This window comes from Chanos chanos, chromosome 12, assembly GCF_902362185.1.
Source record: "Chanos chanos chromosome 12, fChaCha1.1, whole genome shotgun sequence".
NCBI classification, from domain to species: Eukaryota; Metazoa; Chordata; class Actinopteri; order Gonorynchiformes; family Chanidae; genus Chanos; species Chanos chanos.
This window is the reverse complement of record NC_044506.1, coordinates 12,377,055-12,401,950: the sequence shown is the minus strand read 5'-3', so window position 1 is coordinate 12,401,950 and position 24,896 is coordinate 12,377,055. Positions and strand designations below refer to the sequence as shown.

The 24,896-nt window shown below is 41.1% G+C and overlaps 1 protein-coding gene across 1 annotated transcript in view; it reads right to left on the bottom strand.

Moving 5' to 3' along the window:
• col16a1 (collagen, type XVI, alpha 1) overlaps positions 1-5,480 on the bottom strand; it is a 47,041-nt gene extending 41,561 nt beyond the window's left edge. The window contains exons 1-3 of the mRNA XM_030788493.1: positions 5,405-5,480; positions 1,478-1,546; positions 963-1,080 (exon numbers count right to left, since the gene is read on the bottom strand). Of these exons, the coding sequence (XP_030644353.1) occupies positions 963-1,080; positions 1,478-1,546; positions 5,405-5,480 (263 nt within the window). The remainder of the gene's footprint in view (positions 1-962; positions 1,081-1,477; positions 1,547-5,404) is intronic.
• Between the last annotated feature and the right edge of the window lie 19,416 nt (positions 5,481-24,896).

The following is a 24,896-nucleotide window of genomic DNA, read 5'->3' as shown; positions in this document are numbered from 1 at the left end:
TGGGAGCCCCAATGCTACGTATATGACCTATTTTAGCAAATTCTTAGGCACTGTTCCAAGCTTGTGAATGGAGTAAAATGCAAAAGTGGAAAAAAAAGTAACAGAAACTTAGCATTTTAACATTCTAAGGCAAAGACAAGGCTATACTGAGCATGAAAAGGCAGCTCCAAGGTTCAGACCAACTGTCAACCATCCGCAATCATTAAAAACATGTCTAGAGGGAAAATGGGTTGTTAAGAAAGGCTGTAAATGAGATTATGACAGTGGTTTGTAGTCACACCCACACAGCACTGGCACTTATAGGTGGTTGTTCATAAAATGTCAAGATTATTGCAGTGTAGATAAAGTAGGAATATGTGTAGTAATCTGCAAAACCAATTAAAAGCAACACGAGAGAAACAATGTGATTAGTGAATACATGATAGAAAAGTTCACCAATTTGGCTTATTTTTTCATCATCATGTTCTTACCTTAGATCAATAAGGATTTGAATGCAGTGATTGAGAAGTTTAGGACTGTACCAGTTAGTATCCTTAGCTGGGCACAATGGGACTATATGGGACTACAGTTTGTTAACTCAAATCTTGGCCCCATTACTCCCATTCTTTTCAAGTATAATAATCCTGATACCAACACGCAGTGTTCTTTTAAAATAATAAACAATGGTAAAAGAAGAGAAAAAGATGAAATAAACAAACGTATCCTTTAAGCTTTAGACAGTGATATTCTATGCACACTATCTGATTGTTAATTTAATCTAGTAATATTTTAGTGCTTCGGGTGTGTAATTTGAGACCCTGATTAAACCAAACCCTGGGCATGTACTGACCTGCTAAAAAGTAGAACTTGAATTACTTAAGAGAGTTACACATTAGTTTTTTCTTTATTGTAAGTGAAAGAGACCAAAAGAGAAGAATGGATCATTAGCATTGATTCAGTACAGCTCAGCGGGAGAGTCTTACTCAGTGGGTTGAATGAGCGGGACTTTTCCGAGACGGAGGATGACGGGCCCGCGTGGGTTTCGAATCTTCTTCACGTCTGTGTTCTTCAACAGGGAGAAACGCCGTACCATATTGAAACCTGCAGATCGATATCAATTCAGCAAGCCAATCAATCAGCGATACGCCAGCAGACCTGCTCTGCCCTGCATGGTTCCAGTCAGGGACACACACACACACACTTCTCATTCACACTGGGTTTAAAGGAACTGAAGCTAAAGAATGGGTTAGTGACTTTCTTTGGCTACCAACTGAGAAAGGTATATTATTTTTGATATGCTACTGTCTGTGTAGGCTTTGTATTGATAAACGAGAGACGATGTTCAACAGGTTTAAAAACGAAGCAGATTACTCTCCCTAGCTATATTGAACCTTTTTTGTTTTCAGCAGAACTGATCAAGAAGTGAAACAAAGACAGCACAGATAACATCTACAGAAACTCTTTCAAGCAGAGGTCAGTCATTTGCACTGGTTCAAACCTGTGATGTTGTGTCGGGCTGTCTGTGGAAACTTCCACTCCTCCACTTGAAGAGTGGGGCATTGCACACCTACCGAGGAAAAGTAAGCATTAAAAATGGAGTGAGAGAAAGTAAATGACGGGCCTGACACAGAAACACGGAGAACAAAAAAATAGACCATTTGACAGGGGTGTAATTTGTAAATAAGCAATAGCTAAGATCTGATCCTCTAAAAGTTTTGTACACAGCACAGGTTGAACATCTAGCCAAGGACAGACTTGTCAAAAGTACACTCTGAGCTTGCTTGAACTCGTTGAGTTGATCAAAGCTTGTCTGGAGAAGACACACATCATCTAAGATCTGCAGCTAAAAATAAATCGATCTTTGTGTCTGAGAGCCACTTGGCCGTAATCCTCGGTGTAGTGATGAGAGCTCTGACAGCTTTCCTGACACGTCACCGTGCCATTGGATGATGGACGATGTATGACGGATACATTCCACTCACGCCGCTGCCACTCGACATGGCAGTGTGAAGGGCTACCTGTCAAACACCTGGGAGAGGCTTCACCTAAAAGAGGGTTCAATAGAGAAGACGACCCGTTCTTCCAGAATAATCCATCTCTCTCTGGTTACAGTGCGGTTTATCCGAGGGTGGAGGCATGACTTTTTGAAGATTTAGATTTTTCAGTGGTTACATATTTAATTCCTTGTCCTGAGTCTCCAGAATATGACTTACTGTGTAAGGTAGCATCGTAAAACTACTAATGAAGAGTTGCTACAAATGGTTTGATGTATAAGTAGTTAAATCAAAGAGGATTGTAACTTCAGTGAATATGCATTATTAACCTTTGACTATAAAAATAATGAGTGTTGAAAAAATCCACCAAAGTCCTCTGTCTAGAACATATGTCTCCTCAAAGTGTCTGTGACCAGAGGGGCTTTTAACCAATACGGTCTGAGTACCTCAAAGACACTTCCATCAATCAGCAAGCATTAGCATGTTAGCCCAGCATGGCTCCAAGTGAAGCTGTCACTTAGATCTTTCAGGCTTGAGATAATTGCAAACACTGAAGCAACTAAAAGCCAAAACATCAAATGGGTCTGTACGATGCAATGTAAAAAAATTAAGGAGTGATGTGAAAAAGTGGGCAAAGAAATTAAATTTTTTTTTTTGTCGCTTTCCAGTTTACCTGAGCCTCATGCCATAGTCAAAAAACTCTCTCACACAAAGAAAAAACAAACAAACAAAAAAACCCCCCAGCTAGACAGAAAAGCAAATATATTCCTCATTAAACTTTAAATCTCTACTAAGCTCTCTCTCTCTCTCTCTCTCTCTCTCTCTCTCTCTCTCTCTCTCTCTCTCTTTTTCTCCATTCTCTGAAATTGGAACATGATATTGAGACATGAGTTGTCAGAAACAAGAAAAAATGAAATTGTTGAAAAATTGCTGTCAGAAACTGAAGAGAAATAGGCGGAAAAGATAAAAGGAGGATGAGAGAGGTATATGACTCTGGGCCACAGATGCAACCGGAATAGACATAATATTAAAAGTTAATGATAAACTAGCCTAAACTTGAAGATAATTTCTACTGCTATTTTTAAAAGCCAAGTCTCAGTTATTTTTTCTCTGGAATACAGCAATCCTTCGACATCTGCAGGGACCTTTGGTTCGTGTTCTATTGGAATATTTAGCTTTTGTGTTATTTTATAATGTAATTTACGGGGAAGAAGCATGTGTACAGACGACAGGAACAAAATCAATAAATTATGAACCAAAGCAGGCTCTAGAAATAGCATGATTCATGACATGTTAGGTGAGAATTTTTTGCAAAGCACCAAGGGAAAAACTCAGTATTCAAGAATGATGAGCACCCACATCCTATAGGTACATTTCAAGGTCTAATGAGCATGTTTTTTTTATTGTCTGTTTTCTTCTTTTTTACCTTTCAGAAGGTAATTTTACCTTTTACCAAAGTGCTGAAATGAACCATACAGATGACAGTTTGTATCAATGGCAGTCAGTTCTTTTTTAAGTGAAAAAGTCTAATAGACTGCATTGTTCTGTAAAGATCTCCTTATCCTAAACTTCTATGCTTTTGCGTATTATTAGTCATGGGTTTTCAATACATTGATGTTTTCTGATATTTTGCAAATTCATGGTAGAATGTATTTCCAGATTGTGATAATGTCACTGACACTTTATGCACCTACTGTTGTGACATCATGTAAAAACATATGCTTTAGGATTTGCCAAGTAAACTACAGCAGTAAACAGGTAACTCCTTATGGCAAAAGAGGCTATTTGGACTAAGTCAAAAGTGATTAGATTGATCCAAACATATATATTCTCAGGGCTACTGAAGTCTGTTTCTATGACTAGAGGGACGTAGTTCTGAGCCTTAAAAAACATCATCACCTCCAAAACCCTGCACATGTTTGAGCTATAGGCTGCCTAAATGTTGTTTTGTTTCAAGGTCTGGGCACCAGCAGGAGAGTTCCATTATGAAGAGGGTCAACATGGGATCAGCACTGCAGGTGGAAGACAGCAAAACTTTGAAATAAAGTCTACATTTTCTAATACAAAATTAAACTGCTTTATGAAAATGTTCCAGAGTAATTAGATGGGGGTTTAGCGTTATAAAAAAAAAAAAAAAAGAAAAAAAAAACCCTTACTGCTTCAAGCATCATATCGCAGCTCTGAGACCTGTTTCTGAGAATTTCATAAACGGAAAAATATATAGACAAGCCCCTTAGTGATGTAAATGGTGAATGTATAAAATTGCAGGGCTGGCGGTGGAAATTCTTTGGAACTCTACTCAAGGATGAGATCATTCATGTTCCACTCTTGTCCTATATGTGAATCACAACACATTGGATTCTTAATCCAAGCCACACCCAAAATACTTTATGGTATAAGCAAAAATATTTAATGCCTAAGGCCTCAAACTGACATGGATACCTACCAAAAAGCAAAGCACCCTCACTTTTCATGTAATCTATCTCACCTAATATCTTCAGACAGCACCTGTTTTTATGCTTGAGTGGAACTAGTACTGCATTTAAAAGGGCAGAAGTTTGAGTGACAACGGCCAGAGTAAACAAATGAGACTGAAAATGGAGACGGATGTCTCAAGACACTTCTCTCCTAACAACACCTGAGAGAGACCAGAATGATGTTCCGTACGATGTGAGATTCCTGAGGCTTAAGAACCATTAAGGGGATTATGAAAGAGTCTCTGTCACTCTCTAACTGTAACAGTAAAGCGGTTCATTTCATTAGTGAGTTAAGTCTAATCTTTCCTTCTGCTGAGAAATATTTACTTGTCACAGTATTAAAACTCACTGTAACTGGTACTGGAATGAGGGGGAAAGTTCCCACGACTAGCAGCTATATTGGAAACATAGTTTTGAAAGAAGTATAAAGAAGAGTTTAATTTACAATCTCAACCCTGGTTTTCTGAGATTCTTTTTCTCTCTTCGAGACTCACTGAATGACTGTTTGTGGAAGTCAAACATTAATGGAAAATTACAAATCAAGGGCTGATAAGCACCATGACTGTTGAGTGTTGCCTAAAGTTTAGTCAAAGCTCTTTCCCCAGATCCCGGAGAGTATAACCATGAGGCACACAAACAAACTCAACCCTCAGAGGAGGTACACATGGCAGGCTTTCCCTGGAGCATTCCCCCTCTGTGAACCATATATCCCTGAGAGCACGAACCGAAAAGGAAATGGGTAGGCCATATCAAAACTGAGAGGAGGAGACAGGCACCTCCAACAATTCAAAATACAGAGCATCCATTTATAGAACCGAAAGCCTTCAACTTTGCTGGATAGTTGTAGTCTAAACAATTTGAAAATGTGCTGAAACCTGGTTGGCTGACAATGCTACTTAGAAGGAATTATCTTTTTTTTTTTTCTTTTTTTTCTTTTGGAGAGCAGGACCTCACCTTCAGCAGATGCCAAGTCACCCCCATGGCCCAAACAGATGGTTAACAGCACCAAGGAGGACCAAATGACCCTCATGGCTCTCCCTTTCAGCTCCTTCCTACCTGGGAGGGAGACAGAGAGAGAGAGAGAGAGAGAGAGAGAGAGAGAGAGAGAGAGAGAAGGAAACATTACCACACAGGAGAAGGAGAGGAAGAGAAAACTTAGGTAGACCACAGCCAAAACCTGTACTCCATAAACCAGACATCCATATTAAAAAGCATTACACATGAATTTCCAAAATATGGAAACATTTACAAATGGATATTATAAAATATTTCATAGAGGACAATTTCACATAGTAGTCTGTGATATTTATAGCACTAGCTGTGATACAAAATCATAATCATGACGCCATTTGTTCCGCTTAAACTTTCAATATTCTCAGCAGCAACCTTTTAAATGGCACCTAAATAAATGATGGCCCAGGGCAGTGAGGAACAGCATGTGTGAGCAGCCAAAATCGACAAAGTGCTTAAGAGGCCAGACTAACAATGGCAGAGTTTCGGTGTGGATAGCGCCTTTGTAGTGTATAAATTAGCCTAATGATCCATAATACTCCTAATAAAGTTTTGCAACCCAAGAGATTTGATGATCACCATTACAATGTCCATCTGTGCTTTTCTAAAGCCACATCAGCTGCGCATCATGAAAATATGTGCACACGTGCATGCCCACACACACACACACACACACACACACACACACACTCACACACCTGGACTTCATTTTGATAGAGATATGGTTGTGTTAAAAATTCTGACTTTCATGTGAGACCTGGAACGTATGCACAACTCAAACACACATTCCAGTTTACATGCCTTTCCCACAGTACAACCCAACATATAATCACTCTTCTTCAAATATATGTTATCTACTCAAAACATGCTTTCAAACACATGTTCTCTGATCTTTAAGTCTGAATGCATAGCTTTGCGTCAGCTATGCAGGTAACATTCATAACTTCTTTGGATGTCCACACTCACACAAACAGGCTGCAGCTTCATACCTTCCTCTGTGTTTACTGATACTTAGGCTCCTGAGGTTAGAGAAACCTTCACTTACAAAACTGTGAGTGTCAGTACACAACTGTCAGAGTGAAGGATTTCCAAGTAAAAGCCCTCTGGGATCTGGGCATCTATGTCTTTATGGCTAACTTGTAAATTTCAGCCTGTCTAAGATGTTTGTGTGAGAGACCCAAAGTCTGTGCAGTCTGACAAGGGTCAGTCCGCTTGAAGGCACTATTTACTAATGGTTGGATTTGAAGTGGTGGCATGGCATTCAAAAGAGCCTGAAAAATATGAAAAAGTACCAAAATGCTTCACTACGTGACCTGATGTCTGATTTTGGGAGTCCTGTGGGAGCTTGGTATGATTATTTACTGACACTATTTATAAAAGACTGACAGAGGCAGAAAAACATTCTCATCCCCAGGTGTGACTGGAAGCTAAGGGTTACGAGCTGTATTCTTTCATTGCCTGTGCATGATTTTCATTACTATTCACGTACACACACTATAGGGAGGAAGAAAATGAAACCCATCGTTGTTTTGTACTTGTTCTTTTTGTTTTGCCATGTTTGCAGTGAAAAACCAGGCGAATGGACAACTCAGATAAGGGCCAGAGTGCTGCTCACGTGCTGCTTTGGCTGAATGCCCAAAGCTCTGAAGGAATTTGACAGACTTACAGAGACTTACAAAGGCACTGGGAACAAACACACACGTTCAGGCACATGAACATGTGCACACACATACACAAACACACACACACACACACAAACAAACAAAAACAAAACACAATGCATGACAATCGAAAGCCAACTTGATAGTAAAATCAATCATGTCCACACTGCAATGCATTCAAAAGCAACTACTACATGGCAAAGGGAAAAAAGCTATAAAACCATCAATGGGGGAAACTAATAAACAAGCAATGAAGTCTAATTAGCTAACTTCAGAAGTGTAAGGTCATTACGAAAACCCTCTTACGCGCGGGAGTTGTTAAACAGACCTGCAATCAATTCTTGTCATGCCAAAGCACAATTATTCACAATAAGACATGCGATAAGCTCCTGCATACTCAACGCAGCTCTGAGAAGTGACAGTTCAATAAAAAACATTTTCTTTTTCATTTGCAACGCAGTGGCCACAGGACAAAAAAAAAAAAAAAAAAAAATGAAGAGAATGGTAGATGATTTTTCAAAATTTGTCTGCCAATTGTTTTTTAATGCGCCTGTGCTCACACACACACACACACACACACACACACACACACACACACACACACACACAGATTCCTCTGCACATTGAACTGTTTGTCTTTGTGTCACAGAGACAGGTTATAAAGCGGCTGCAGCATGGATAGAGTGGGAAAAAAACATGCCAAGGGATAAGATTTACATTGCTGATACTCATTGACTCAAATATGGCCACACTAATAACCAATGGAGGAAAGAGTCATTATTAAAACAGGGAGCATAAGGATGTCAGATAAAGAACTGTTGAGGGGCTCATGAATACAAACATGGAACAGCAGAGGGGTTTTTTTTTTTCGCATCCAGAGAGAATAAATTTGTAATGAGGTCTGTGACTATGCGCAGCCTTCAATTACAGCCGTGTTTTGCAAGCATCCCGATGGAGTGGGGAGTTCAGCGTACTGAGTACTTTGACATTCTCTCTCTAACTCCTAATGTAAGAGAATCAGAGGGTCTTGTGATCAAGGAGTATTTTCACTACCCCAATCTAAAATGGAGGCAAACTCTGCGTGGACATCAGAACTGGAGGAATACAATCACCCAAAAGCTTCATAATAATCACGCAAAAGGGAAATTCTAACTGTCCATTTCACCTCTCTTAAAGTCAAGAACTGACAAAAGATAAGGTATTCTTTAGGATGGGTATGTATAGTTTATCACTACCTGAAGATGGAAAGAGAGTTTGTGAAATTATGGCCTTAGTCTTCAGTAAAGGAGAACAGAGACTGAAAACAGCATGCACGGAGTGCAGTCAGGATAGAAAGCCATCACATAACTGAGCTGTAGATGGAAAGGGATAGAGTTTCTGAGGACTACATTAGTTACAGAATTCTAATTAAACTTCAAATGGCAGTTTGCCAGAGGCAATACGACCACAAAATCATCAAAAAGAACAAAAGAAAAAGGAAGGTGATGTCTCCGTAAACCGGATGCTTAGATTTTTCCAGCCCCCAGGATACGCGACTAAGTAGTCACGTGAGGTTTAAACGAGCGTTCCATCTGTGGAAGACCATAGAGTGAAGCTGCGATGAGAGCCCACAAAGAGCAAAAATGGGTCTGGGTCGTTTCCCTCAATTTGAGTGCAAGACAACACACTGCCACGCGAGGGCAACACTTCGAACTAATTTTAAAACTGTCAGAACTAACTTCCACAGCAATTCGAACGCCTAAAGCGTAATTTTTAATTACAGACAATTAGTTTAAACAAGTGGCAAACCCAATACCACACTCTTTTGTGACATTTACGTTGAGATAAAGTTTAAAGCTTTTCAATGCATCTCTGTAAGTGTGCCTACAGTGTCTAGCATTTCTCCGAATACGCACTTACTTTATGGTGAATAATTAACTTATTTTGCATCTAGCAAATAGACTGAGGTAATGCGCAGAGGATAATTCAAATAAGAGGTTACATCTCTGACGTTATGTATTCGAACAAAAATAATTTAATAATGAAGACTGATACATCTGAAAGAGACCTAATCCATAGGCCATTAGTAACCATTAGGAAAAGTAATGAAGTATGTGAGAACGCTTGCATGTCCATCATTTTCCAGCTTTATTGAAATTTAATTGCTCGGGAAGAAATCTGTAGCCCATGACAACGGGACGCAATACGTCCCAGCAGTACAGCAATCAGTAAAAGGCGTCTTCCATACCTACAGCGATCGATAGCTCCACTCAGTTATGGCAACATTAATCCAAAAAGCAGCCGATATCTGTCCAGGGGTTCAAAAAATATTCTTGTTGTAATCCACTGTTTTCGCAAAGACTTTTCGTAGAGTTTTCCTACGTGGAAAAGTTACAGCCTGGGTGCTCTTCTTTTCTCGTTTCTCCCCTCCCCTCCCTGGTGTTCGAAAAAGTTTCACTCTGCCTCCGTTAATCTCTGGGAGACTCTCCAGTGAAACGTGTAGTGACATCACCTAGTCCGGCTGTGGAAAATAACGCCGCGGGCGGCTATTCCTTGCCGCCTCCTACAAGTCCCGTTCCGTTCAGTTCATGAGTTCATGTTTTGAGTGACTGTAGAGAGTTTTTCGCTTCTCCCTCTTGCATGGATGTTATGGGTCAAGATACTTTTTGGCAGGCGGTCACTTGACGCATTATTACACATTACTACGAGACCTAAACGCTGGGTCATTCAAGGCTTGATCACTAAGAAGGATTTCTTTAACTTAAAATCAAAGTTTTTTTTTCTTTTTCATTTTTAATTTAAATTTGCACTTTAAACAACTGATTGTTTAATTTGAATAACTTCATAGTTTTAGTTTCACTTAACTGTCCCACTTATTAGTATCTCTAAATATAGACCAAACATATAACAAATGAATCCATAAAATAATATGTTCTTCCTTTTCGACCGTTTCTGCCACGAGGTTTAAATTACCTCATGCTCTGAGACCATGAATCCAAGAGGGGCTCAGGCAGGTACATGTTAGAAGTTCTTCCTATAGCAAGAGCTAGTTGGGAAATGGCCTTTTCTCCTTCATAAAAAATAAAATACTTAAATTTTTCCCCCATTGGAAAATAGTTACACACAAAAAGAGGTTTTAAAGATGCAGTGTTGTTTTAAAGAGAAACAGGTAATCGTGAGCTTCAACAAGCATTGATTTCCTTTGAGAGGATTTCAGTGAGGTCTGTTCATCTGCACCAGTGAGCTTTACATGTGTGCACCCCATGAGATATGACCTTTGTCCTATCCCTCACCTTCAGTACTCTGTAAATGGCTGACCCTTTCACTCTTGAGCCCCTGGCATCCTGTGGCACAGGATGTGAAACATTACTTGAGAGACATCTGGATATCTCCACTATCATCTGTCTGATGTTCTCTAACGTTGCTTACATGTGCTTTACAGAACTTGTTTCATTCCCATATTAATAGGAGAAATGGCTAGAGTTATTGAATAAAACACAAAGATCCCATGTTGTTGCTTGTGTGAAAGGATAGTTTGTGTTTGTGACTGAATGCTTTCTCAGGGTCAGTCGAAGAGAATGAGGAGTGAGTGACAAAAATCGAATAATAACAATAACAACAAAAAAAAAACATAGGTTCTGTGCATTGAAGATGTCAGAATTAATATTGCCATTTACCCAGAATAAGAGGAAAGAAACAGTCTATAACAGCAGACTAACACTTTTAAAGAGAGTGAACAAGAGAGAGAGAGAGAGCGAGAGAGAGAGAGGACTATGACACCAATGGCCCAATTACTTTAGAGAACATTCTGTTATATTGATGACAATTGTTTTGTTCCCTAACAAGAGGATATTGATATACCACAGGTTTCTAGAGATGTGCAAGCGATAACAGACATTTTTTACTCTCATCACCTTCGGTCGAAAGGAAGATTTTGTATGTGGCCCAAAAATGTGGCTGGGCCTGCTGTGTATTTACTTGATACTCTCTCTTTACCTTTCTCAGAGCGGGTCTTTTCCATGCCATAGTGCTTCATGCTTCAGTCACATTTTCAATCACTCTGACGCCATGCTGACAGACCGCCTTGATGCCATATTGTAAAATATAAAAATATGAGATAGGCTGAGTCATAAAAATATTTCCATTGGTTTGGGACTGGTTGCAGTCACACTGGATCAGACCCAAAAATCGTTTAATCAGAAACAAGACCATTAAATAATATTGCACACAAGACAAGCCAGAGGATTCTGTCATAGCTCTACAGATCAACTTTTACAGTCTGCCTTGCTGAGTTCTGGCATCTGAATCGAATAATATCCTATCAGCGAAGAGTTTGTAAAGAGTGGGAGGGATCGGTTCTTGTCACAGCACACGGGAATCAGTAAATCTGAAATGCACGCTTTAGAATGGAAAAGGCATTTTCTCACCTCCAAATATTAATTACACTCAAGTCAAATGAATGTAGTCTTTAATCTTTTTGACAGTTCCTCGGTTTGTTTTGAATAATTAACTAGTTGATTAAATCAGACTCAGTCAATCTTAGGACTGTTTTATGTTTCAGACACTAATCCAAACATTTCCAGAAACTTCTTGTCACTTTTGTCTGAGGGATCAACAGAGGGCTGAAAATGCAGGAAACCAGAAGGTACAGTGCTTTATCTGTCTACGAATGCACTTTTTTAGAAGCACTCCCAGGTAGAGAGAGAGGGGAGTAGCTCTGTCTTTTAGGCTAGATACTCATGGGTTTTTTGAGTCATTTGATTTTAGTATTCTGTATTTGTGCCACAGACATTGCAGTGTCTCTGGGTTCAGGATGTCTCTGATAGTTGAAATTGATTTATTGTATGTCTCTATCTGTTTATCTCTTTCTTTCGTCCTTTTAACTGCTTCACTATTTATTGCACAGGAAACTGCCAGAATAAGGTAAACATGTTTGTAAATCAAGTGTAAAGTATATTTTAACGCAGGTTCTTGCAGACAAGTGTGGTTACTGACTTATTCGAGCAAGTAACATCCCATCTTGCTCTGGGTCATGTATAAAATTCTGGGCACGACCAGTCAACCATTATATTAGCGCCGTCGCTGAGGGAAGGAATCCGGGTAACTTTAAAGGACTGGAGATTGTTGGGGCATGTTTGGCAGGGGTTTAAGACACAAAGGCAAAGATGTTTTTACCTGGGTCAGCTTTGGTTTAAGGCCCATGTTCTTTCCATGCATTCGTCCAAAAAACAAGGCAAGACAATCCTGAATCAGTGGATAGAAAATATCAATCTAGGATATGAGCAGGCGGTTTCATCAAGCCCACTCCATCTGTTCTCACCAGGGATACCATTGCTAGGTTACAATGCACAAATTCTCATTACACCTGAGAAAAAAACAAAAAAAATAACAAAAACAAATTTGTGAGTAAAATGGTGAAAAGAACACAGTTCATATGAATCATCCACTCTTTTCCCAACAGATGAGTGAATGTGTGGAGCATGCCCAAAGAAATCTACAAGCCTGAGTGTTTTGTACACCAAAGGATTCTGGTGACCCCATTAAGGTACGAGGTTTGTTTTCTTGGCATGGTGTAAATCTACTCAACCTCATCCCCTTTGTGGGCAACTGAACATCAGTAAGTACAAAGTCATTATGAGTCATAGCATCCATCCAATGGCAAGGCATTTCATTGGGAGCAGACTTTTCCAGGATGACAAGGCACCCACCTAGAGAGAATGCACGTTTTTTTTTATGGCTGGATGGTTCTAAGAGCATGAGAATGATGTGAACTATATGCTCTGACCATCTTGATCTCAACCCAGCTGAAGAAGCTAATAGCATATTTCTATTCTGACTACAGGCATCAACAAAACAAGAAAAAAGGGTGTCTCCTCTCTTGAACAGTTTCAGGGATTTGCAGAATTCATGGCAGGGTGTACTGAAGCTATTCTGGTGTCCTGTTACGAACATTTGTTGGTGTTGCTTGTCTTTTGCCAATTACCAGTATAACAAATAACAACGGATGTTTTAATTCTGGTCCAGTGGTCTCTCTCCCTCCCTCTCTCTCTCTCTCTCTCTCTCTCTCTCTCTCTCTCTCTCTCTCTCTCTCTCTCTCTCTCTCTCTCTCTCTCCCTCTCTCTCTCTTTCTCTTTACCTTTTTGCAGCTCTTGGATGAAGCTTGGCTTTGGGAATAGAGCTTGGCAGTGGCTTTATTGCCCTTTTATTTTCATTCCATGCAGTTTTGCACTCTTAAGAGGATGAGCGATGAAGGGACAGAGATTGTGGAGGCACCAGGGAATGAAAAAAAGAGAAAGAAATAGAGAACGAGAAAAAATCTCGCATTCCCTCTACCTCTAGATGCCCCTTGGTGGAATCCCAAATAGGATCACACAGTGCAGTTAATGCTCAAGGACTGTGCAACCCCATCCAGACACTCAATTGGATTTCATTTCAAGGATGAGTTGCAGGGGAAAGATATGAATCATTCAATCAATACGTAAGGACATAAATACACAGACACACACATGTGAGGGAGCCGCAGATAGAAATCAAAACACACAATGAAAAAAGAAATAGATAAATTTTATGTGCGTCTCTGGTGTAATCGTGGCGATCAATACCGTGGAAATAGTTGGGTGAGTTTGTGTAACTAAGACAGCACTCTGACTGGTAGTGGAGACGGGATCCCGCTACAGTTCGCTGGACTGCGTTATTGTACCAAGAGGGAGCTTGCCTAGCTTGACGGTTAACCGCTCAGCAGAAAATAATCACCTTCAGAGTAACAGTGAACCAGTGACAGCAGAGTCAACATATCTGCGGCTGTGTGGTCTCTCTGCATTAAATGAATGAAAGCAGAAAGAATGGAATAAAATAGTGTGGAGAGAGACAGAAAGAGAGAGAGAGAGAAAGAGAGAGAGGGAGGGAGGGAGAGAGAGAGAGAGAGAGAGAGAGAGAGAGAGAGAGCTAACGTTATTGTTCCACTCAGCTGCAAATGATGTGACTGACACCTCAGCCACATCCCTCAGCAGAGCAAAGGAGACTGGGGGCCACATGGCCAACTGACACACATTCAAACCGCCCTTTTTTCTTCTCCTCTTTCCATCCAACCAGACAGAGTCATAGGAGAAGGAAGAGGAGGGGGGGAGGATGTGGAAAATGCTGAGGTAGGAGGATCGCAAAGGAGCGTTACAGAAAAAAAAAAAAAATCTGATCTCAGAAGCCAGCAACAAAAGACTTTTATGAACATTTGGCCTCTGTTAATGAACATTTTAACTGCTGTCACTTACAGAGAATACACTCACTTACCATGACAACAACTTCCCCAAAGATCTGAGACTTTGGATCTCTTCATTAGATTTTTGTTTGTGATCTGATTTGCATTCACGTGTAAGAGCAAGTACTTGGGCCCTTATGCGTGACACATGTGTGGTGCTTGGGGCCAGAAAAGGGGGGGGGGGGTTGTTTAAAAGAACACGAGAGCACACGAGCGTTAGACATCCCCTTCAATGTTCATCATGGGAATTCTCCACAGCCAGTCTTACAGTCATTGCAAAAAAAAAATGTTTCCAAACATTCACCGCAAAACTAATCCTAACATGAATCTGAACTTTCCCATGCCAAATACATTATCCAGCAAGCATGTAAAACAGCCTCATGCACCCAATGCTCTCTTTTTCCCTTTCTTTCTTTCTTTCTTTCTTTTTTTTTGCCTCTCTTTAAGCCTTCCCTCTCTGTCACGTGGTCAAAAGGATAATCTCAAAATGTGTTTAGCAAGCCACAAAGCTGAAAGCCAAGGGAACAAAACTAAATATTTTTCAATAATAATCCAGCCTTTCAACTTATACAGTTAGAAATTTTGGAGTGCATGCCCACATGCACACAAACACGCACACACACACACACACACACACACACACACACACACACACACACACACACACACACACACACACACTCAGACACTCACACACACACACACACACACACACACACACACACACACACACACGTTTGCTATGTGATTGACCCCCCCCCCCCCACACACATACCTTGGGGTGGTGTAAAGACTAGGGTGCTGATGCCCAGAGAATGCTGGCTAACTCCCATACTACCTGTCTGTGCCTGATTACAGAAAGTGTCTAATGCCAGTATTGCCTAGCCCAGCCATTCAGCCATTTGAGAAAGAGAAACAGAACATGTTAAAAAAGAAACTAGCTTGGAGAAAGAGAAGAATCTCATATCTGCACGGTGCAATGGACTTTGTTTTTTTTATGATATTCCTTTGGGCCATAAATTGTCTGCTTTGCTCACTGTTTCTCAGAAAAACCAATGAAAAAGGAAATTTAAAATTCGAGAAGTTTCCCTGCTAGATTTGTCATGACATAACATGGCATGTAATATGACTACAAACAGCTTTCAGCTCTAGCATGAAATGATATTTTTAAGGCTGTATACTTTGTTTCACAAACAATTTATCAACTCAGTAACATCCATTTACGAACACGTTTAGGCAAAGAAACAAATGAAACAAAGCAAAACAAAAACAAAACAAAACAAAACAAAGAATCCTTTCTTTGCTTTTCTGTTTTGATTATGAAGTTCAGCATAACTAGAATAGATGGTTTACAAAACACAGCACAAGTTGAACTTTGTCATTATCACATGAAATTATTTTACTGTGTCCACATCTATTTCTCGTAAATGACTTCCCAAATCAACGTCAACGCACATAATCTTACACATAGCAAATCATAGTAAAGGCCCCATATCTGGCCATTTTCCATCAGTAGAGCATGTTATGTTAAAGCTATCAATTACTTTGTGTCCTCTCTCTTCCTGCTCAACAACTCATCTGCCGACCTGCAACAGCTTATCTGGCTAGCTGAACATTAAAACTTGGCTCAAGTCGACTGTTGATGCTGTTCCCTAATTGCCTTCAGGCAGCGTGAACACTCAATCATCTTTAAAATGCAAAACTGCACTTAAAGAATTACAGAGACGTATCTAGAATACATATCGCCGTACTTGGCGATCCAAGTAATGAAGTAATTGTGACTGCCAGGCTACACATGTACGCCACGTACACGCATACACACACGCGTGCACACGCACACACATGTGCACACGCGCAAACATGTGCACACAGACATACACACACACACGCACACGCAGACGCACACACACACACACATATGCGTGCACACAAGCAAGCAGCTTCCTCAGACAAGACAATTTATGCTTAATCAATGGACAAAAAACAATAAAACTATAAGAAAAGGTGAAAACAGAGAAGCAGTGTTTCTGTGTGACTGGATTCATCTATCTCTGCTCTCTTGGCCATAAACCATACAGTTAGTGTCTAACTAAATCAATATGAGCATGCTTCAGTAAACCCAATCCTTTTCCCCTCTTTGTGGTACTCTTATCCCATTAAAAGAGCCCATCCCTGCCCTGACCACCTCTGTGCCTCAGTGTTTCCCATAAACACTCAAAATGGACAACCTGATGAAAGGTGACTCCCTCTCCACTGAAGCCCCAGTGTCTCCTGGGGGATGTAGTCTGGATGTATTATTCAAACTCCAAATGACAGCAAAGGCAGTTGTTATTTGTTGTTGTTATCTTTTTGTTGTTGTTGTTGTTGTTGTTGTTGTTAAAGGCCAAAAGCTATATTTAGGACTGTGAGCTTCACTGTATTGAGGTGAAGCGAGTGTCTCATGTTTGCCTTTGGGATAATGGCACCCTTGAATGACAGTAGCTGAGCTGATATGTTTTGATCTTGCTCGCAAACAATCGTGCCCAATGGAAGTATTCAAGATCTGTGAGTCAGTCCAAACTAAATATGCCTTAAAGAATAAACCTGGAAAAGCACAGACTGAAGACAGTGCTCTCTGACCAAACAGACGTGTGGCTGCCTGTTCTGTGTATAGTGCCTGCATGGAAACGGCTTTGTGAATATGAAAAGGGCGCTCTTCAGAGCTCAGAGACAGAGAGAAAAATCATTTGAGCTTCTGATTAATTAAGTAGTCTAAGATGTATAAATCAGGGCACGTACATAAAAAGGGTTTCGACAAGAAGCAGCCCTTGGCGTGCTAGTGGGTCATTGTTGTGTGGCACTTTGGTACTTGAGGAAATGGTTTTTTTTTTTTCTTTCGCCTGCCTAGTCTGTCTGGTGCAGAGGCATGCATGGCTGTGCTTATAAATGTGCGTAAATGAAAAAAGCCCAAAGGCTTTCTAGGGTAGCCATGGGCAAAGCAGAGCTGGTGGGACATGAACGCTCGCGCTCGCTCAGCGGGAAATGCCAGTAATGGAGATTTATGTGTTTAGAAACCATGTAAATGGAGGATGTGAGGGATATTACTTCCGAAATAACGCTGAAGTAATTCCGTCCACAGATTTATTTGTTGGTATTTGGTGTCATCTTTGTCCTCAGTGGTACGTTCTGTCCCGGCGTTATCAGGTACTAGAATTTGCTGGGGGGCGCTACATGCCAGTTTGTGAGGAACAAAGGCCTCTGGCGTGAACTTTATATAGTAATAAGAGAAAAATAACATTAGATCTCTGAACATTTACATTCAGGAAACAGTAACATCTCGTTACGGTGTCCTCTTTTGAACTGTAGATAAATCTGGGACATTCCGACATAAGATTCAGTGATGGCCTAGTTCTTAGGCAGCTGCCACAGCCAAAACACATCTAGACACACCTGTCAGTGACTGATCAAAGCCTAGTGTAATCACTGTGACAACAGCAAGAGCTAATGTTATGCTGGAGGACAATGGGCCAGCCCATTCCACATCAGGGAAAAAGATAAACAAGCGCACATTAACATGACGTGAAAGAAGAGAAAGGACAGGAGGGGAAAGCAAAGAGCATGTGCCCCTTGTTCCTTTGTTTCACCAACTACTTTTTTTGTTGTACTGTCATAGCTTCGGCGCTTCTAAGTTACGGAGTTTGCGGATAATTTGTTGGTTTTTTTCGTGAGATTTGTGCACTACGCACTGGCACAAAGACGTGCTGACTAAGCACACAAATGCACATATTCTCACGCAAAGCGATAAAAACACACACTATCTTTTGATTTGTTTTCGCCCCATTCTTTCCTCCTCCTCCTTCCTGTCCATCTTCTCTCTGGAGTGAGTGCAGTCCTTGTGCGTTGGACGCTGTTGAGTGGTTAGCAAGGAGACGAATGGCTGATTTATGAGGCTGTTGTCCTGGCCGGTTTTATAGCTTGCTGCGGCTTCCAGAGGGAGCGGATTTATACTCTTTATCTCTGGGAGAATCCAGCTGCACGCCGGGTCAAGGCATCATTGATTTTCTGCTTGCTATTGATCTCTATCCACCTGACTGTTAAGTAGTTGTTGCTAGTGTAAAAAGGAGGGAGAGTGGAGCTGTTACTTTTCGAGGACTGTGGGTGGCCCACGTCGCCGAAGGGCACTGCGCCCGCTTCTTAACAACGTATTCTAATAGTATGCATTTGTTGTTGTTGTTGTTGTTGTTGTTGTTGTTTCTCAAAAAGAAGACTCTTAATCATTCTTAACTGACCATAAATTTAATCCGAAAATCACTAAAATGTGGCCTGAGTTGGAAACAAAGTAAAAGGAGGAATGACGTGGACTGAAGCAAACAGACTGGCTTTTACGCACAAGAAACTAGAAATTAGACAGACAAAAGAGGGCATTTAAATGTGTATCCACACCCTCTAGTACGACTAAAAGTCATTTGCCTCAAAACGTGTGCCTGTTTATAAAAATTTTCATTCTTAGCACTGATCTCAAATGTTGGGGTTCAGGCTTAATCTTACTTGACTCTTTAGCTTTTTATGGCCTCCGCGGGGTGCCGTAAGTTGTTATCTCGCACGCAGTGAACCATGTTTGTTTTGCCTTCTGAAGATCTCCCGTCTCTCTCTTTTTCAGCGTCAAATAGGAGTAGTTTGGTCATAAGAGGGCTTTTTGGAGATTTTGACTCTCTAATCTCTGTGTGTAATGTGGACAAGCTGAAGAGGTGTGGGCAGCTGATGTGGGTGGTGGGTGAATTTATTCAAAGTACTCAGCAGGCCAGAGGAGTAAACAAAAGTTACACGCCAAACTTCAACCAAACACACACAAAAAAAACGATCTTAATAAAAAAAAAAATTGCAATAGATAAAAAAAAAAAAAAGCCCCTACAGGTTATTGCGAAGTGTTTCTTTGAAGAAATCTTGAGAACTGCTGCATAATTTTTCTGAGAAGATAAATCACTTCTGTTATCTCTGTTCTTCGGATAGAAACAGTCGGTCTCACTGACACCATGAGCTACTTGTCACGGTATTTTACATCCATGTCATCTGAGAGGAACATCAACCTTGTTTAGAAATTCCAACCCTCCGAGGTGGTAATCCGTGTCGTCTTAGTCCATAAAGAAAAGACATCTTGTCAAGTGCAGTCAAAGCACATCCACACTTCACTTCATCATCTGAGCACCTGAAGAATTTGTTCATAAACGAATAAAGTTGTTGACGTCATAGCTAAGTTTTATATAATCTATGGAGTAACACATTCTGTTCCTCTTGTCATACTATGACTTTCCAGGTCTTGAATTGTTTTTATCAACTCAGTTCCAGAAGTGACATGTGGTTCTCTCTCCTTACTCAGCAGCTGGTTGACTTCTGATCAGCTATCAGGAAAGTGTGTGCCTTGGAAACATGTTGTGCCTCTCAGGTTTGGAAACTCTCAGCTTGTTAAAGAGACATAACTTTTAAAAATGGACAATCATCCAGTGCTTTAAGATTTCCACCGAAGAGATGGATCAAGTGAATGAAAAATCTAACTAAAAAGAAAAAAAAACCTTTTTTTTTTTTTTTTTCCCCTCAGTGGGGTTTGGGCACCTGTTTGAATCAAAGCCTGTCACACTGTTCTCCAAACACTCATTACAATGCTCTGCATGCAGGGGCTCAGCTATGGGAGCTACAAATGCTGCACCTTGCAGCAGGCACATGGGGCCCCTGTGCTTCAGAGAACCAGGCAGTCTTTGGTCTCTCAGCAGCTGTTAGCAGCTCAGCGTTGCCTCTGTAAATTAGTGAGGCAGCTTAGATGCGTCCCTTCAATTTTTCATGATGTTTACCCAGCTCTTTGTACTGTGGGGAAAGATCAAGACAACGTTTCCATCGGAGGCAAGAAATGTTTATCATCTCTTCTCTTTCCTTTTATTTTTTCCCCTCTCACAGCGGGGTGTGGTGGGGCGGGGAACTTTTTTTTTTGATTATAAAGTCAAACAGTAATTCTCTCCATATTCTGGACCCTTACCTCCATTTCAGATATGACCCGAAAGACATTGCAAGTTACAGCCCTTAGAGTTCAGGTTATTCCTTCAGAGCTTAAAAACAGGTAAGCTTTTCGGTTAGCAGACTTCTTGAGTAAGCTCGATTTATGTGCCACTTAGTCGATAAATCTTTGTTTGAGTGAGTAAGTAAGTTGGTAAGTGTCAGCAAAAGAGATCATTTTCAGCAATATTTCTTGTTATAGACCAGAGATGTCCATGCTGCAGTTCTCCGTCACAGTAAATGGTCTTCCTTTTAAAGGATGTGCTTCAGTAATATGTTTAGCCCATGGATAGTCTCTGAGTTTGGCTCTTTCAGCTGAAGAGTAGAAGAATTCTAATAGTACTAAATGGAGTTAAAACACCCCACCATGAGTGGTCATATCTTCTGAGTGATATTGCTAAAGTGCAGGAGACAGAAAACCATATTAGTATTCACTGAAACAGCTTCACCTCCTATGGCAAGGCAGACAGACGTTTTTTTTTTTTTTTTTTCGCCTCCTCTCCTCTGCACCTCTCCATTCATTGCTGGTGTTTAAGATGATAATTGACATTCTCAGACAAGATCAGTGCTGGCCCGGAAGAAAGAAACGGAACCGTTTAAAGCCGCGGCCAGTTCACAATGTGCCTGTTGTTCTGCGAGTAATTACACTCAAGGGTGGGAGGTGATTCGGGGGGAGGTGAAATGGTGTGTGTGTGTGTGCGTGTGTGTGTGTGTGTGTGTGTGTGGGAGGATCACCGTCGCTTATTGAATTCATATCAAATGAAATTTAAACACCAGCAGAACTGTCCCCGCTCTTCGGCAGCGGCAAAAACTCTGGTAATTTAGTTAGTTATTCTCCCAGAGTCTCGCTCGCTTTCACGCTGTTTGTGCCCTTATCTTTACCCTTTTCTCCTCCCCCTCCCTCTCTCTCTCTCTCTCTCTCTCTCTCTCTCTTCTCTTTCTGTCTCTCTCGCTCTGTTCTTCTCCCTTAGCCACACTTCTCCCATATACTCTCCCCTTCTCATTCACTTTCTACTTCTCATAATCTCACCGCAATGTTCCATCAGTCTCTTTCTTTTCTACTCTTTTGCTTCTTTTTTTTTTTTGCCACTGTCTATCTTCGTCCCTTTGGCTTTTTCATTACAGCCCATTGTCTGGTTTTCATGCATACTTATGTGATATTAATAATGATGCTGCGATGCCTGTAGTCTATAGAACAGAGGCTGTTTCTGATAAAGACTCTCACTAGTCATTTTCATATGTGAAGCTCATATCATCACACTATGAATGAAAGCTTACTGAATATATCAGTCATTAATACTCTTTAATTTAACATGTCATTTTAATGCAAACATAAAGTACAGGCGTTGTAATAACTTGCCCTTACAACGTGGGTTCGGGCTAATGCCGCAAACTTAGAAGAATCCCAGTTTGGATCCCAGTTCAGAGGAGAACAGCTGGAGAGGGTTGCGCGGGGAGCCGGGAAGGTTGCAGTTCTCTCATGCCGCCACTTAGAGGAGATATTTCCCAAATGATCCATATTCATGCCCTCTCCTGGGCTATGCAGTGTGGGGCTACGCACCGTAGCCATCCACACTGTGCTGTCAGCCACCTCTAAATCAGGCCAGATAAAAACAGATGCTGGATTGAAATGTCACGAGCGTATCTCAAACTGCCAGCACATTAACCTCCTCACCCTCCGTGCCTCGCTCCCCTGGGGCCTTCACTGAACTCCATTGATTAAAAACACTAGCAGGTTACTGGAGATCTCACACCAAAGACGAGAGAGAGGGACAGGAGGAGCAAAAAACAGGCAGTGTAAGCAAACAAGAGCGGCTCTTTAGTTTTTTACTCTGCCAAACTGCCAATGAGAGAGAGAGAGAGAGAGAGAGAGAGAGAGAGAGAGAGAGAGAGAGAGGAGGGAGGGAGACAGAGGAAGATGTTTTGGGTAAAGGGGAGGTGGTAGGTGAAAAAAAAAGAACAAAAGCATAGCGCTTAAACAAAACAATGCATACTTTATTTAGAAAGGAAATCATTACACCCACACTCCTGCAGAAATGACATGAAAAAGAACAATAAAAAAGAGGAACAGTTGGTTAAATAAAAAGGATCCAGAAAGCGGTTAGAGAAAAGAACAAATACGGATCAAGGCAGGCTAAAAATTGAGAAGAGAAGGGGCTAAAAAAAAAAAAAACCCATGAAAAGTTTCTAAGTTGTGATTCCCATTTGCTTTGCATTATGATTTGTGAGGGAATATTGGAGGCTGGTGATTTGGCCCATTATTAGGAAGTAAAGGGAGTGACTGCATTCTGAGCCAATCATAAATCTCAAACTGTTTTTCTTTTCTGCAGTCAAGCCCTGACTCATAACCACAGACGCCCGGTCTGGGATCCTTATACCTCTAGGCTTTTTCAAAGTCATTCAACTTTTTCTTCTAGACACTTCAAAATTGACTAGTGTCCATTTTCAAGCTTATCTGATATTCTCAAACTGCCAAACTACACATCACTGTATCTAATTACTTACTCGTGGTGAATTTATATTGCCTAAAAAAAGAAAAAGGGTTTCAATAATATTCAGTTTCTCCACGTTTAGCATAACAAAAACTCTAGAGATTTGACCTTTTTTTTCTCGTTCAGCGATTGCAAGCCTCACGCTTCACCTGAGCTACATTATCCTTCTTCAGTCCAGCTCTACGGTGTTTTGTCAGGTACAGAGGTCAAAACGGTAGGCAAAAATGCTGTCAGTTTTTTTTTTTTTTTTTGACTGTCATTCTCAACCTTTGTATAGCATGGCATTTTCTGCTCTTCCACATACTCGTGTTCTCATGACTGAATGGCAGTTTGAGCAGAGTTTGGCACAAGCACACTACAGCCCTAAGGGTGAAGCTCCTGCTGACTGAACAGAAAACACAGCCTTAGGGATAAGGTCCATGGATGGCCTGCTGTCACTGTCAGGCATTAAAAACCATGACACAGAGCATATTAATGCTATAAGCTAATGCCTCCCTGACTCTTCTTATAAAGCATGGAGGAACTGCTGAGCCTGGGAGTCGCATTAGCACTGCATCGCGCTGCAGCAGCTAAGTCTTACATCGCGTTTTTTGCCGCAGTAGGTCTTCGCAGCTGTTTGTTTCCGCCAGAGGTTAAGGTTGGCACACATAACAAACTGACTCGAGGGAATCCTTTCAAACTATAGTCAATTTAAGCATAGCTGAATCCTGAGCTGTAGCATAGTCAATGCTTAGGGCACATACACAGTCAACCGCTGACCGACAAGGCAGGGATGAAATGCAAACCATACGTGCAAACTCTGGATGGATCTTTCTGTTTTCTTCCTTCCCTGGATGTCTCTGTTCATTCTCTTCCTCTACCTCTCTCTCCAACTCTTGAGTCAACTTTCGCCTCTGAGTTCTTCATGCATTTGCTGTATTGCTTTTGTCCTGTGTTCACCTCGACAGAAAACTCCAGATGACTTCAAGTTATGCTGACACCAGCCCTAAAAATGTCACCCTCGGTCTATGGACACAGTATCCAAGTGTGAGGTGTCTGGAAAGGGGCCTTGCCACCCCAACCTTCTAAGTCCACCGCAAACCAGGTCACACACCAGTTTCCCCTAATCTGACCTCAAACAAACCCCCCCCCCCCCCCCCCCCAACCCGCTCCCACCCCGTTTAGGGTTTAGGTACTGTGACACGCTCATAAATCACCCGGCAAACGAGCCTTGTTTACGTTGGGGGCAATTATGCAGGCTGTACGTAAGCCATCAGTGCTGTGATAAATTAGCTGCTGTGAATAGGTATTCCTGAATGACATCGTCACCATGCACCACGCCGCCCTTCAACAGACAATCCAAACAGCGGCCGTGACGCCGACTACAACAAACCTCTATCGCTCTCTGTCAGCTGGGCCGTCACGTGGGAGTGGGGTGTGGGAGACATGGCGCAGGAAGAGAAAGGAAAGAGAGAGGAAAGGAAGGATGGCAGATGATGAATGCAAGGCGTGGGTTATAAATAAGCTTTGTTTTGTTTTGTTTTTTTTGTACTACACGAAGACTGCTTTAATTTGTCTCTCATGAAATGTCTCCTCGGCGAATAACACTCAGAGGAGGAGACAGAAAGAAAGAAAGAAGTAAAGAAAGAAAGAAAGAAAGAAAAAAAGAAAGAAAGAAGGAAGGAAAAAAAGAAAGAAAGAAAGAGACAGAAATAAAGAAAGACTGCAGCCAGCCAGTCTACAAGAGAGCGGGAGCGTGGGAGAGAGGAGAGGGAATGGAGTTAGAGAGAGAAAATGAGAGAGAGATTGGCAACGTAGTGGAAGCTCATCTCAGAGGTCCTCACTATGGTTATTTAGGGTTAATTTAAATCATGACTATTAATAGGAGAAAGAATATTTGTAAAGACATTATGTGTGTCAGAAGATATTTCCAATTCCATAAACATGGAAATATGATAGTATCAAGAATAATCTATGACATGTCCATATTAATCTCTCTCTCCCTGTCTCTCTCTTTTTTTTTCTTTCTGTCTGCCAGTAGGGTT